Source organism: Acanthochromis polyacanthus, chromosome 11, assembly GCF_021347895.1.
Source record: "Acanthochromis polyacanthus isolate Apoly-LR-REF ecotype Palm Island chromosome 11, KAUST_Apoly_ChrSc, whole genome shotgun sequence".
Taxonomy (NCBI): Eukaryota; Metazoa; Chordata; class Actinopteri; family Pomacentridae; genus Acanthochromis; species Acanthochromis polyacanthus.
Genome location: NC_067123.1, coordinates 7,249,268 through 7,263,606, shown reverse-complemented (window position 1 = coordinate 7,263,606; position 14,339 = coordinate 7,249,268). Strand labels below are relative to the sequence as shown.

General features: G+C 38.4%; 1 protein-coding gene across 1 annotated transcript in view; it reads right to left on the bottom strand.

Moving 5' to 3' along the window:
* The window catches only part of zmym4.1 (zinc finger MYM-type containing 4, tandem duplicate 1), a 34,492-nt gene that overhangs the window by 3,448 nt on the left and 16,705 nt on the right, over positions 1-14,339 (bottom strand). The window contains exons 11-26 of the mRNA XM_051955535.1: positions 14,127-14,303; positions 12,009-12,159; positions 11,160-11,332; positions 10,926-11,070; positions 9,657-9,755; positions 9,525-9,562; positions 8,460-8,604; positions 7,720-7,832; positions 6,400-6,625; positions 4,579-4,800; positions 4,306-4,415; positions 4,038-4,215; positions 3,719-3,870; positions 1,980-2,094; positions 1,655-1,903; positions 896-1,025 (exon numbers count right to left, since the gene is read on the bottom strand). Coding sequence (XP_051811495.1) covers positions 896-1,025; positions 1,655-1,903; positions 1,980-2,094; positions 3,719-3,870; positions 4,038-4,215; positions 4,306-4,415; positions 4,579-4,800; positions 6,400-6,625; positions 7,720-7,832; positions 8,460-8,604; positions 9,525-9,562; positions 9,657-9,755; positions 10,926-11,070; positions 11,160-11,332; positions 12,009-12,159; positions 14,127-14,303 — 2,423 coding nt within the window. The remainder of the gene's footprint in view (positions 1-895; positions 1,026-1,654; positions 1,904-1,979; positions 2,095-3,718; positions 3,871-4,037; positions 4,216-4,305; positions 4,416-4,578; positions 4,801-6,399; positions 6,626-7,719; positions 7,833-8,459; positions 8,605-9,524; positions 9,563-9,656; positions 9,756-10,925; positions 11,071-11,159; positions 11,333-12,008; positions 12,160-14,126; positions 14,304-14,339) is intronic.

The following is a 14,339-nucleotide window of genomic DNA, read 5'->3' as shown; positions in this document are numbered from 1 at the left end:
GCTCTTCACCATACTATGTTAAGTGCTATGATATAATATATGCTGTGAATTAGGACAATGTACACTACCATTCAAAAGCTTGGGGTCACTTAGAAATGTCCTTTTGTATTTGAAAGAAAAGCATTTTTTCCATGAAGATAACATTAAATGAATCATAACTACAGTCTAGACTTTGTTAATGTGCTAAATGACTATTCTTGCTGGAAACAGCTGATCTTTGATGGAATATCTCCATAGGGGTACAGAGGAACATTTCCAGCAACCATCACTCCTGTGTTCTAATGCTACATTGTGTTAGCTAATGGTGTTGAAAGGCTCATTGATGATTAGAAAACGCTTGTGTAGTTATGTTAGCACATGGATAAAAGTGGGAGTTTTCATGTTAAACCTGACATTGTTTGGGTGACCCCAAACTTTTGAACAGTAGTGAAAAAAATGAACGGAACTGACATAAAAAAGAAGCTCGCTGGAGAGGAAGCTTGTATATAGAACGATTAGTGATGCAAACAATATGATTGATATGAAAAGCAGATTGGGTGGCTGATGGAGCAGTGGGACAAGGAACTGGGACTGACCTTGGAAAAATCACATCAATCAGTCCCAGCTGACCACAGACAAGTTGTTTTATCTGGTCACAGATATCGTGTGTCTACGTTCAGTAATACCATTATTGTCCTTTTTAACAGTATTAAAGATTCTTTTTCAATTGTTTGGTTTGACACATGGTGATTATGTATTACTCCATTTTTTATTACTACCGATTGTGGAATAAACTGGCCCTCAGTGTAATAACGATAACTTCCTACCTAAGATCGTCCAAGAACAAACCTCATCAGATCACCCAGCCCTGTGCACAGACGGATCATGAGGGTGGCTGTGGTTCTACTGCACTTACCACTTGGAGAGGTAGAACTCATAGAGTCTGACCGGACATCGAAGAGGGTTCTCTGTGTTCTCTATCATCTCCAGGATGTCCTCTTTATTCTCCTCCTCCTTGCGCCTCTTTGCTTGAATGGCCTCCAACTCTGAAGACACAAACATTGTTTTCAATATGAACCAATGTTACGGTTAACTGATGAAAACACAGAACGTCATGGACACTACATGTGGAACAACAGATTAAAAATCACATAGATTCTCCTTCTTTTATGGCTTCTGTCTGATCATCTACCACTTCAACTGCTTAATGAACTTTCCTGGAATAATAGATGTTAAACCATCAAATAAACAAACTGACTAAAGAAATATTCATTTGTGGTGCAGTCACTTTGTTTTAAGCGTCTGAGGTGTGTTTTTGAGATGTCTATCGAGGCACTATGACAAAGATTTCTGTGGCTCTTAACGGCCTCCAACCAAAACTCATGTTTGAGAAAAATCAGGATCAGCTTGAACAGTGTTCATATATTCCACAGATGTATGTAACAGAGGTTAATTTGTGTTATAAAACAATCAGTTATAGATCAATAATTATACATGACATCCATTTACAACACCTATGTGAAAGTGGACATAAAAAATGATTGGGTCAAGGTTTATGCTGATACAAATCAGTTCAAAAATGCCTTAATGAGTCCAAACTATGGTCTTTAATTTGTTTTGTTTTGATTGTTGCCAGTGTTTGCTCTTTAGATCTGGTCTTCAGCCATGTTGGTACCTGACTCTGCCTCGTTTAGGGAGATGGGCGGGTAGAATCGCAGGAAGGTCGTCTTGGTGTTGTTCGGGTTGGTCTTGGTGCAGCGCATGACGTGTGCGAAGGACAGCTGGCGATGCTGCTCCACTGTAGTGAAACCAAAGTATTTGCAGCAGAAGAAGAGCAGAGTGTTGAGGAGGACGATGGGGGAATAAGCTCCCAGCTGTTTGCAGTCCCACAGAAACTCCTCCTCCACACGGGAGTGGATGTAACCTGCAGAGGAGGACGGAGTCAGTGCGTTTGTGTGAAACATTAAACCGACAGACTAAAAGAGCGACTGATGACTCACCACTGGCTGTGATGGAAGGTTTGAAACCTCTCAGCTTGTTGGTGAACTCGTTGGAGAACTTGCTGTAGAAGCGATCCATGAATATGTTCTCCACACGACCGTTCTCAAACAAATACTGCAGAAACAAAACGGCGGAAGAGTCAGAATGAGTCATGGGAATGGCTTTCGGACATTTCACCTGTCTAAGTTTCTCAGTGCTCTGCTGTTTTTGCTGTACTCCAGTCGTGTTTCAAAGCCAGGCCATGTTTAATTCTAGAAGGCACAACAAATTTAGAGTTTATCAAATGTTAGAAGCTGAGTATAAATTTGAGAGTTGTGTGGCCAACAGTCTGTATCCACAGGCTGTGAGGCTACTCAACTCTGCCCCTCTCCCCTCTCTGCTCCCCCACTCGTACGGCAATAACCATATCCACCAATTATAAATCTGAACTGGTTTGCATAATTGCAGAATGTCACTACTCATACCCCTTCTCCATGACCCTTTTTGTCATGTTTTTGTTGCACTGGGTTATTTATGGTATTTCTTATTTTTGTGGGGCTTTTGTACTGGGCTATTTTTGATATTTATTACTGTGAGGTTTTTGCACCTTATCAACTCTGTTGTATGGATGCTCCGAACGCAATTTCGTTGTTCTGTGACAATGACAACAAATATTCTGAATCTGAATCTGGCAGTGAGGCTGAAACTGGATTCAGTTTTTGGACAGCTTCTGAATCCCTACAACCTTTTAGCCATTAGATAGAGGGAGTGTGTTTAGAGAGGAGCCAGTATTGTACTTCTCTCTGTAGCACTTGGTCTTTCCATTTGTTGCCTTAATTGTAAACGCAGCAGAACAAATATCTCCTTTGAGCTATTTGGGTGTTTAAACCACTCAAGCCCAAAAATCGAGCACTGGGGTTGAAAGACATGCTATCTTAAAAAAAAAACCATAAATTTAAAAAAAGGTTCAGTCAGGAAAATACACAAAATCTATGCCTAAACTCTCAGTATTTCATCAAAATAACTTTATTCTACATGTCTCTTTTGAAAAAACTGTCAAAAATGAAATGTTCGCAGCAGATTCTGTAAAATAAGAAAAATTCTGCAGTTTTTGGTACAACTAACAAGCTGGGACCGACATTTAAAAGACAAAAGTTAAGGGGCTGTTTGGCTGAACTGCAGGCAGTGTTTTCACAGGGCACAGAGGAGGCAAGTAAGGAAAAATATTACAGGGATCGAGGGGAAAATAAAACATCCTTGACCAATAAAATAAATGCAGCATTGATCAAAAATGAAATACAGAGGAGCAAGTTGTTGGAAGATACATTCAGCATGGTGAAATGTTTTCTAGCGCTGATGTGCAGAGCAATGGAAAAGTCTGTAGAAGCAACAAAAATGTAAATAGCTAAATATCTGTAGTACAGTGAATGACACACCAGTGTGTACTTGGTAAAATTGTGTACAAATAAAGAAATGTACCTTTTGTTTTTGCTATTTTGTGACTTATGGCATTATAACTGTGTCCCGCTACAAAAAGTACATTTTTTGGTTCGATGTACTTCTAGTCAGGGTTGTACTTTTTCCATAGAGGTGTAGGCATTTATACTGTAGTTAAAAATGAGTCGGCAGTGATTACTGACAATAAACACATCCAGTGTCTGAAGAACTAACGCTGATAGATCATAACTCAGCCCTGACAATGTGTGCTTGTTGTGCTCTTCAGTGTAAACGCTTGGAATGTAAAGTTCATGTGTCTTGCCTGTTGGATGCCGAGGCAGAGGTAGAAGAGGCTGTCGGCAGAGTAGGGCTCTCCGTTTGGTCGCTTCACCTCGTTGATGAAGCAACAGAGGCCGTAGCTGAGCTCAGCGGTGGTGCAGCGCAGAACATCCTCCTTCAACTCCAGAGGACGAGCTGGGACCAACATAGAAGAAATCAGTGGTTAGACAACCTTTGTTTGGCATCTTTTCCTTTATTAAACATAGAAATGTAAGAAAAGAGAGCAGAGGAATGACGAAGTAGATGTATATCTGGTATATTGTCAGTTTGAGTGACTGTATCTAATCCATGTCTAGACTTACAGCCGACTCGTGGTTTCTCCTGGTTGGGCTGAGTTTGCCTCCACTGGATCCATCTCTTCCAAGCATCAACCCCGTATTGACTCTTCAGTCTCGGGATTTCTGAAGCCGCTGATTTTTTGGGTGAAGCTTTCTTTGACGTCGACTCAGCAGCTTTGGACGCCCGCTGAGGCTTACGACCCTTCGATGAAACAGGGAGAGGAGGCCGCATCAGGAGATGATTAGGAAACGGTGACGTACAAGCTGCTCACAAAATGAACCAAACAGTTACCCTCTTTTCTCTGGCTTTCCTGTGAACTTGTCGTCGTCGTGAAGTCACAGGAGGAGGACTTGGAGGTTTACGGGACTGTTCTCTCAGCCGGGACATCCTCTCCAGAGTTTCTGCCAACGAAACCACATAAAACATGAGATAGAAAAAGCAAAGCCTCAGCAGTGTTTTGACTTTTTTTGTCATCATGCAACACTTCAGCTTCCGACTTTAAGTGTCTCCAAGGATTAAGGTGGAGATAAAAGCGGCGATTTGGTCGTGTTTTTAGCTTCTCACCAACAGTGAAGTCCGATTCGATGTCCATGACAGGTGGAGCTGCAGGTTTGGGCTCAGGAGACTCACTGGACTCGGCAACGTCTAACGTGGAGTTGATCCTCTCAGCGGTGTACGGTCGACCTGGTAACTTGAGGCCTGCGTCAGATGAGGCGTCATCCCAGTTGTTCAGCAAACTGGTCAGTTCATCTGTGTCCAAGTCGTCGCTGAAGTTACTGACGTGGTCTGGAAAATAAACAAGACAAACAGTTCCCTCAGAACTACTAGACTTTTACAAAGAATAGATACGTTACACATAAATATTAGCATGGGAAATAATACAACAATGGAAAATTGTTGAAACGTACAGTTAAAATAACGTGGACAGAGATCACAAGTCTTCTATGATCAGTGTACAATTTGAAGAGGGGGAATTCTGTCCATCTTATGAGCAAAATGAGCAAAATTCATCCCCTTGTTAATCTGCATCACCTGCCTGTTCCTAGCCGCAGTGAGCAGCGACAGAGTTCAGTCCAATACTATGCAAGACTGCAGGAGTTTTAAAATCCTAATTTTAAAATTATGTTGCATGAAGCTGAAACTTCACAGATATTCTTCTCTCTAATCTCACATTCTGAAGCTATTTGTATGTCTTTATATAGTGCTTATCGTCTAACTTTTTGTGAGTATTATAAGTTTCGGTTACCAAGACTCACTGGCAATAAAGTTATTTCTGATTCACAAGCTCTCAGTATGAGATTTGAAAATATTGGTGCGTCACATAGCAGGAGGCTTCAGACTGAATCTGTGAACCTCTCACACTGGCAAATAATCCAGGTCGAACATCAGAACATTCCAGATTTTTCCTTCGATTGTTGAGACGGATTTTACGGAGGTAAATCACCTCTGTACTGCTGTTATGTGAACCCAACCCTGGTCTAGTCTGTCTCACTAATTGGCTGCTAAATGCAGTAAACAGACTGAAAATCACTCTTTTTCCAGGTTTCAGTCGCTAGATTGAAACTGTACATTCACTACTGTTCAAAAGCTTGGAGTCACTTATAAACGTCCTTTTTTTGAAAGAAAATCTTTTTTTCCAATGAAGATAACATTAAATGAATGATAAATCCAGTCTAGACATTGTTAATGTGGTAAATGACTATTCTAGCTGGAAACAGCTGATATTTAATGGAATATCTCCATAGGGGTACAGAGGAACATTTCCAGCAACCATCACTCCTGTGTTCTAATGCTACATTGTGTTAGCTAATGGTGTTGAAAGGCTCATTGATGATTAGAAAACTCTTGTGCAGTTATGTTAGCACATGGATAAAAGTGGGAGTTTTCATGGAAAACATGAAATTGTCTGGATGACCCCAAACCTTTGAACGGTAGTGTACACAACAAATAACCTACCGGACATGATTACACTTCTACTGGTTTAAGTTATGACCTGCAAAAATCTATCTTCACATTGTTTTAATTAAGTGTCAAAGTGTTAAAAGATACATAGCCATCTGAGGTCTTCTGTTTTAAAGATAAACATTACTACAGAAAATCTGGATAACCAAGGAAGACCAGATGGAATCTAAAAATGTTTTACAAATATTTGTACTTTTGCTAATTGGGACTAAAAGTGTCCTCAAACATGGTGAGTGGTAGCAAACCTTCAACTAAAAATTTACAAAAAACAAATAACTTTTTAACTCTCAGCTAAAAGCTCAGTGATTTTTCGTGTCGCTGCATTGTCGTCCAGGAGCAGAACTCTAATTCTCTGCTGACTGATCTTTCTTTAAATCATTCTTTCTTGGTTTTACTGCCTCTAAAACATCCAGTTCTTCTCACCATCTGGTGCAGGAGCTTCCTGTGCCTCCGTCTCTTTCGTCACTGCTTTTTCTTTTGCCATATCCTGCTTGTCGTTCTTCTGGTCCTGCTCTGCCACCATCTCGGCCATGAGGATGAGTTCTGCTTCGTACGGATCAGACGGGATCTTCTGTTTGATCTCCTGGATGGTTTCTACGATGCGTTCAGCGCTGTTCATCGTCACAGGAAGAAACATCGGCACTGGCAGCTGAGAACAGATACAAAGCAACAGTTAATGAGCAGGATCTTAAGATACTGAAGAATATCTGCTCTGGATCGACTAAAATAATCATTTTACTTACTTTCAACACTGACACTTAAAGTAGACATGTGGGATAAAGATCTACAAATACTCATTTTAAAACACTTTGAACACTCGGAGGTAAAAGGCCATTTGTTGTGGGTAAATATATCTTCGGATGTAAATGATTGGTCTTTTTCAAAAACCGTGTTTTTTGCTTTTATTTTCCGTTTTTATACCCACTCCCAACAACATTTTCACCACTCATGCCCGCTCAATAGAATTCTACTGATTTTGTGTTTTCTGTAATCCCACAAAGAGAACATGCCATATTAAATTCATAAATGTACTGATTATTTTATATACTGTGAAAATATCTGCTTTAATCTTCTTTCTACCTTCATTTATTGACTTCAGCCATCTGGTTGACATTTATTTATTTGGACCGCTCACTCAAACCCACAGCAAAGTCAAACCTGGTAATGCAAATTTTTACTGGTTCCTTCACCAATAATCGTCAGACTTATCGATCAGTAAACAATAACACAAAACCAACAGACGTCATTCATACAGCTTAGATTATCAGACAATAATATGCTAAAATGACACCATGTTAGAACGCTTTACCTCACATCGTTTGGCATTAAGCATCACAGGAGATGTTGTCATGGTGCCCTTTTCTAGCTAAACTCCCACAGTGTTCTCTCTTTGTCAACACAAAACTGCCTGTCGTTGCTACAGTATTAAAAAGTAAAAGTAACCTGCTATTCCAGATAAAACATTTTCTATCATGCATGGTCTTCGTCTTTTGCCTTATCAGTTAATAAAACTATCAACGGCAATTAATCCATTAACCGATAATCATTCACATCCCAAGTTAAAACCACCGCTGATTTCAGGCTAAGAGCATACAAAACCTGCATAAATTCAAAATGTATTTCAACATTTACTGTGTCAGGCTGCAGTTATGTAAAGCTCAACAAGACAATGACGATTCCAAAGATGGAGGTGGTAAAAGTTTAAATATTTTCCCCATTCTCCAGGCTCAGCGTTGGACTTACAGGTAACGGCAGGCCCACGGGTTTGGGGGTACACTGGCTGTACATGTTCATGGGAACAGGAACGTACACCGGAACAGGAACCGGCAGCACCATGACTTTTGGATAGGCTTCATCTGTTGAGAGAAAGAAGGAAACGTCGGTGTTTATCTTTAGTTGTTTAGTTTAGCTGTACAAGAACATGGTAAATACGCTCCTGATTAAAATCTTGAGACCAGTTGAAAAATTGCAAGAATTTATTTGCATTTTGCGCTTAAGAAGGTTCTAAGTAGAGCTTCAAAATTCAAAAAGAAGAAACGGGAGCCAGAGAAAAAAAAAATAATTTAAGCAGGCAATTTACTGAAAACTGCATTTAAACTCAAACATGCTTTTGTCAGCTGATCAAAAGTTTAAAATCACTGCCTTTAAAAGTCAAAATCTGCGTAAAAAATTTGGATACCCTGTCATTTCCTGTCAGGTATTCTCACTGTCATGATCTCCTGACGGCAAAGGCAAAAAAACTGTCTTTGAAAGTGGTAGGATTGTTGAGCTGCATAAGCTCCATCACTCCTGAGGACGGACACAATAAGACGGTCATTTTAAATTTCTTAACCAGTTTCTTGTCATTTTTCATCTGGTCATAAGATTTTGATCAAGAATGTATATGCAGGAGCTAAATATCTGAAAACAGAGTGCATATGTATTAAGTCTGATACATAAAGTTACAGTAGATACATGGAAGTGGATTCAGAGTTTGCTTTTACCCGTTTGTGCCTCAACATCAGTGGTTTGTGTTTTGCAGGAGACTCCTTTGTTCTGAACCAGTGGCCTGCAGAGGAGAGCTTTGTTCTTCAGGATTTTTGGGGCAGGAGGAGGAGGAACCTTCAACGTTTCTGTCTGACGATTGATCTGAGGGACAGATGAATGACAAAAAAAAAAAAAAAAAAACTATAACAACTCTACATCAAATGGACTGCAAATAAGGTAACGGCAAGCAGAGCAGAGATTTGAACAAGCGGCTGTCTCTTGAGGTATGTCCCATCTGCACCAAAAACTAATCTAATCAAATTTAATTTCTTTATCAGTGTAGATTTGATCTACGACAATATTCTGCGACACATTTTCCTTCTGTCATGTCATCTAAAATATTTGGACTGCTGTTCAGTATTCATCACACTCTACAACTCTGCAGAAGTCCATTTAGTTTCAATATTATCTTCCACTTTCTTATGCATATAAACAACAAATGCGGGTTATCCGATCTCAAATCATCAGCTTTTTTAAGTGCCATTTAAGACTGCTATAACAAGTACTTTGGGAGATAAATCTTTTTTAAAAATTGTTTGTCAACCCATTTTCAACATGTTTTTTCGCACATTAAAATTTGAAGCTGTTTGAACAACAATACAAATAAAAACCTGAAATTCTCACTTTTATTCCTCATCATGTCATTGATTCAGAATCTGTAATATTGGACAAGTAGATCAAAAAATCTGATTATTGGCGAGCTAAAAATCTTTATTATCATCTTTCTATCTTCCTGAAATATTGTCAAACAGTCTCAAATTTCAATGTGCAAAAAAAAAAGAGATAAAAGTGGAGAATAAAATTTTAAAAAAAAGTTTTCTCTGAAACTATTTGATATATCAATCTAAAATTACACAAATGTCTTCATAAATATTTTATTCTATACAAACTCTAGGCAAATCAGAGCTGATCTAGCAGAATTCGGTCTAAAAAACATCTTCATTTATTATGTTAACACAAGTTTCTTTCTTGTGAAAATTAATTTAAACTGGATATAAAACACACAACAAACGCCAACTTACATGTGAAGAGTTCCTCAACTCATATCGAGACTGTGTGCCTGCAGAGACAACGACAAAATGTGAGACTTTCACAATAAAATAACCCGCTGAATACAGACAGAAGATGCTTTTCTCTCCTATTCGTCCGTTTACTTTGCTGGGCGGTTCTGTCGGACGCGTTAGATTTCCCCGTCGTAGGACCAGCTAGCGAGATGACGTTGGCGATGACAGGCGTGGGCTCCCCTGTACCGCCTGAAAACAAACGGCAAAGAAACACAATCAGTCGTCTCAGAGGGGGAAATTACTGTTCGCTGTACAAAGACGATCAGGGTGGTGAATTGTAGGTCAGTTTAACAGTAAACTAAAAACTCTGCCTGTATTTAGATGTGCTCCAGAGGTGTCCTGACCCATGTATAAATTCACAAAGTGCTTTATTGAGAACTGCACTCATTCATGCTGCCACTCATCTTGTACTTTTCATGAGCATTATCTATTAGTAATGTTGTTTCCTTCTGTGTAAAACCATATTTCATATTGCTGCTTATCACAGACTCCACTCTGGTGCAATATTAGTTATGTTACGTAAACTGTCTAGTCTCTGCAGCTTTAGATTTAGTAATTATGTATTTTATCGTTTGCTTACTGAATGTAACGTGGTTTTGCTTTTAATTATTTGCCGTTTTCTTTGGAACTAAGAGAAGTAGCAACCCTAAGTTGTAAAGACAATAAATTGTTTTAATTCTGACCATGCTAATCATGGTTAGCACCTCCCTTTACCAGAATCAGAAATGCTTAAGTTACAGTTACTCCCATTCAAAGTCAGAAATATAAACAGTACAAAATATAAAGATGAACATAAGTAGAAAAATATATCCTAAAAATATAAACATAAGCAGAAAAGTATGGCCTAAAAATATAAGCAAAGTAGAAAAACATGAGCTAAAAATATAAATAGAAAAATATATCCTAAAAATACAAACATAAATAGAAAAATATTTCCTAAAATAGAAACATAAATAGAACAATGTGACCTAAAAATATAAACTGAAGTAGTAAAACGTGTCCTAAAAATATTAACATAAGTAGAAAAACATGAAGAAAAAATCTAAATATTAGTAGAAAAATGTGAAATAAAAATATAAACATAAGTGGAACCAGTGCAAGCATAAATGTAGAATGTGCTTTTCCTAACAAATAAAGCGTTACTATACAGTGTTACAACTGGAGTGTTATTATTAAGTCAAGAAGTAAACTCAGAAATGAAACTTTAACTAAAAAATTAGACTTAGAACACCGTGACGCCCTGTTTAGTGTCTGATCTGATTTTTTCTTGATTAATACGAAGCCCAATCAATTGTAAAAATAAAAATAAAATAAAGTCAGACATTTTCTGAGCTGAAAACATGAAAACAACATACAAACCTTTAGCGATTTCTCCCTGAGTTGCCACTTTGTTGCTGCAGAACTGCAGCAGACAGCTCAGATCACAGAAGTGTTTGACTTCTCCGAGCAAAGGAAGACTCTGCTTTAGTTTCCCTTTACGCCCGCAGGTGTCACACTTTGCCACCTGAGAGAAAACGAGTCGGTGTTCAGTTTGGGAAGACTAAGATAATCTCATAGCTGTGATTTTAATTACTATGTTCCAGCCTTGCTTACATGGCAGAAGAGCATTGTGTATTTGGACCTGCACTCCTCAGAGCAGAACTCCTCCGTCGAGCCTCCGTACTGAGCCGTCACCAGCTTCTTGGAGACACAGTGGCAGTAAACGCAGGAGTGACAGTATTTACCCCAGTTTTTACTCAAGTCGTGTCTGAAGAGGAGTTTACAGCCTGGAAAGGAGAATCACAGGATCAGGGAGCGTTTATCTTAATATTCACACAGCTGCAAAACACAGATTAAAATGGAAATTAGTGAATAATTGCATCAGTCTTTGATAATTTCAGATTGTGGTGTTGCTCCACTGTCTCAGAATTTGAGAGTTTCAAACCATTTTAACATTCCTGCTGGTCTGAATATCCACTCTGTATTGTTTTTTCCTCCTCTCCATAGTTGGGGATGGGATGTGTGACCAAACATATAACAAATTCAGGTCATCTGTTTGAAGATTTTTGCACTTTTTTCCATTTTCAAGGGCCAATAATTAAATAATTTGGCCTTTCAATCATTCAGATGTGTTGGAAACCAGTTTGCCTGTTTTCTTATCAATCTTTAATGGCTGTATGAGGCATATTTCTGAAGATACTGAACCCTGAAAATGGCTTTTTGAGGAGAAAATTCAAAACTTAGCAGAATCGATGAAATTCTGCTAAAATATTTTACAGAACTTCACTTAGGGTCAGGAATTACAAATAATTAAACTCTGAACAAAATCTGAGATGGTGCACCAACATAATCCCTGGATTTTGTCTGATTTGACACAGACTGACCCATTCACACGCTTAAATTCAGGATGTTTCAGAAGCTTTCATCTGCAGTAAACAAAGGCATTTCCATGCATCTCCTTACCGTCGCTGCAGAAATAACAGTCTTTGTTGTTGATTCTCTTGGCGTCTCTGGTCATCTTTTCAATCTTGCAGTACTCGCACAGGCTCGACACGTAGTTGGCCTTCTTGTACTCATGTGAACAGTCGATACTGCACAGAAAAACTATCTTGTCCTGCACAGAGTTGGTATAAACAATCAGAAAGGTCAGTCTGCACACATTTATATCATGTATACATATTTGAGGAATTATGAACGATTTCTTCTCATGTTTTTTGTTTTATGTTGTTCATGTTTTAAGTCGGGCTGCACAGTGTCATAGTGGTTAGCACTTGCGCCTTGCAGCAAGAAGATCCCCGGTTCAAATCCCGGCCTAGGCCTGGGATCTTTCTGCATGGAGTTTGCATGTTCTCCCTGTGCATGCGTGGGTTTTCTCCGGGTACTCCGGCTTCTTCCCACAGTCCAAAAATATGCTGAGGTTAATTGGTTACTTTAAACTGCCTGTAGGTGTGAGTGTGAGTGTGATTGTTTGTCTGTATATGTAGCCCTATGACAAACTGGCGACCTGTCCAGGGTGTCCCTTGCCTTCGCCCGAGTCAGCTGGGATAGGCTAAGAACTTCTAAGAACTTCCTGAAGCTGAATGACTCCAACGTTAAACAGGTTAACTGTACGTAACTGTATTTTTAGTGCATAATTGAGATTTCCCCAGTTTTGCTAAATTATAGATAACTAGTAAAATAACAGAAAAGCATTATTTTCTCTTTTTTAACTTCAATTTTAAAGTGATCATAACTGTAATACATAACTGGTTTTAAATCACCTAATGCTGAAATCTGTATTTAAACTGCACATATATGCAGATGACACCCTGTTTTATGTCCCAAAAAAGTCTAGTTAAAAATTAGATTTGAAAGTGTTAATACATTATTGTATTTTTAGTTTATAATTTAGTCAGATTTCCCCAATTTTGATAAATTATAGATAACTACTAAAACAGAAATGCATTATTTTCCCCTTTTAATTTTTTTACTCCAATTCTGAAGTGATAATGATGAAGTCCTACATAACTAGTTTTGAATCAACTAATGCTGAAATGTGACTTTAAACTACCCATATATGCAGATGACACCCTGGTGTATATCCCATTAAAGTCTGGTACCACCGATGTCTCTTGTTATGTCCTTGTTGAAATTAAACACCAAATTTAGTTTCTTTTGTTTTATTTTTTGGCACAGAATCATGTTAATCTTTTATGGACATGAAACTCTCCCTACAGGCTGAACCTTAGTCCACCTCTCCAGAACGTTTTTCCTGTTTTTTGAAAATAATCAGCAATAAAAAAACTAAATGGACTGTTTCATGCAAGAAAAGGTAATATTTAACTTACAGTGGGTAAAGCAGGAAGCACCTGAGAGACACTAGAACAGCCTAAGTGAAATGTTGTTAGATTTTAGTTAGTCTGTTACTTAGAGAATATCCAAACACAAACAATTACCATTTGCAAGAACTATGGGAAACAGAATTGGAAATGGAAATCAGTAATGAGGATTGGGACAATGCATGGAGTAATGCTAATTTCCTAAGTGTTTGTAACTGGGTAAAAGCTCTACAACTTAAAATTTTACATCATGTTCATATTTTTTCATCCCAGCATCTTAAATTTAATTCTGACCTTTCTCTGTTATGTCCTAAGTGTAAAATAGAACTGGGCACTCTTACAATTTATTATCGGTTATGTGAAAAAATATTTCTGGTATGATGTACAATGTGAATTAGGTAAAACATTCTCACTTTCTGATGTTCCAGTGTGTAATCCATTGACTATGCTACTTGGAATAACTGATGTCACCATCGCTGGTAAATATGAAAGACGACTTTATAGAATGCTTACATTTTGTGCGAGTAAATGTGTCCTTGTAAACTGGATTTCGGATAAAGTACCATGCAAAAATCTGTAGAATCGGACAATATTAGAATATGTATCTTTGGACTATCTAACCAGGAAACTGCATGGTAAAGATGATCATTTTCGCAAAATCTGGGACCCTTTTATGTCTTACGTTGGTATGGACATCTAAGCACTTTTTTAGAGAGGGTTTTCGTGAACCTCTCAAACTTAAAATCCTCTTATTTCAGCATACCTTAATCTGGATGAGCTCAGGTTTAAAGTTGATGTTGCGGCTACACTGGAAGCAGTTCAGCTTGTACGACCCTTTGACCTCTTGTGATTGTGCAGGAGGGACGGTCTGGAACTGGGTCGATCCGATTGGCAGCTTCGTAAAGACGTTCACCTGTTTCTGGGACTTCTTGAACTTTTCCTGAGGCAGAGAAAAAAAAAACGATAAAATTATAAA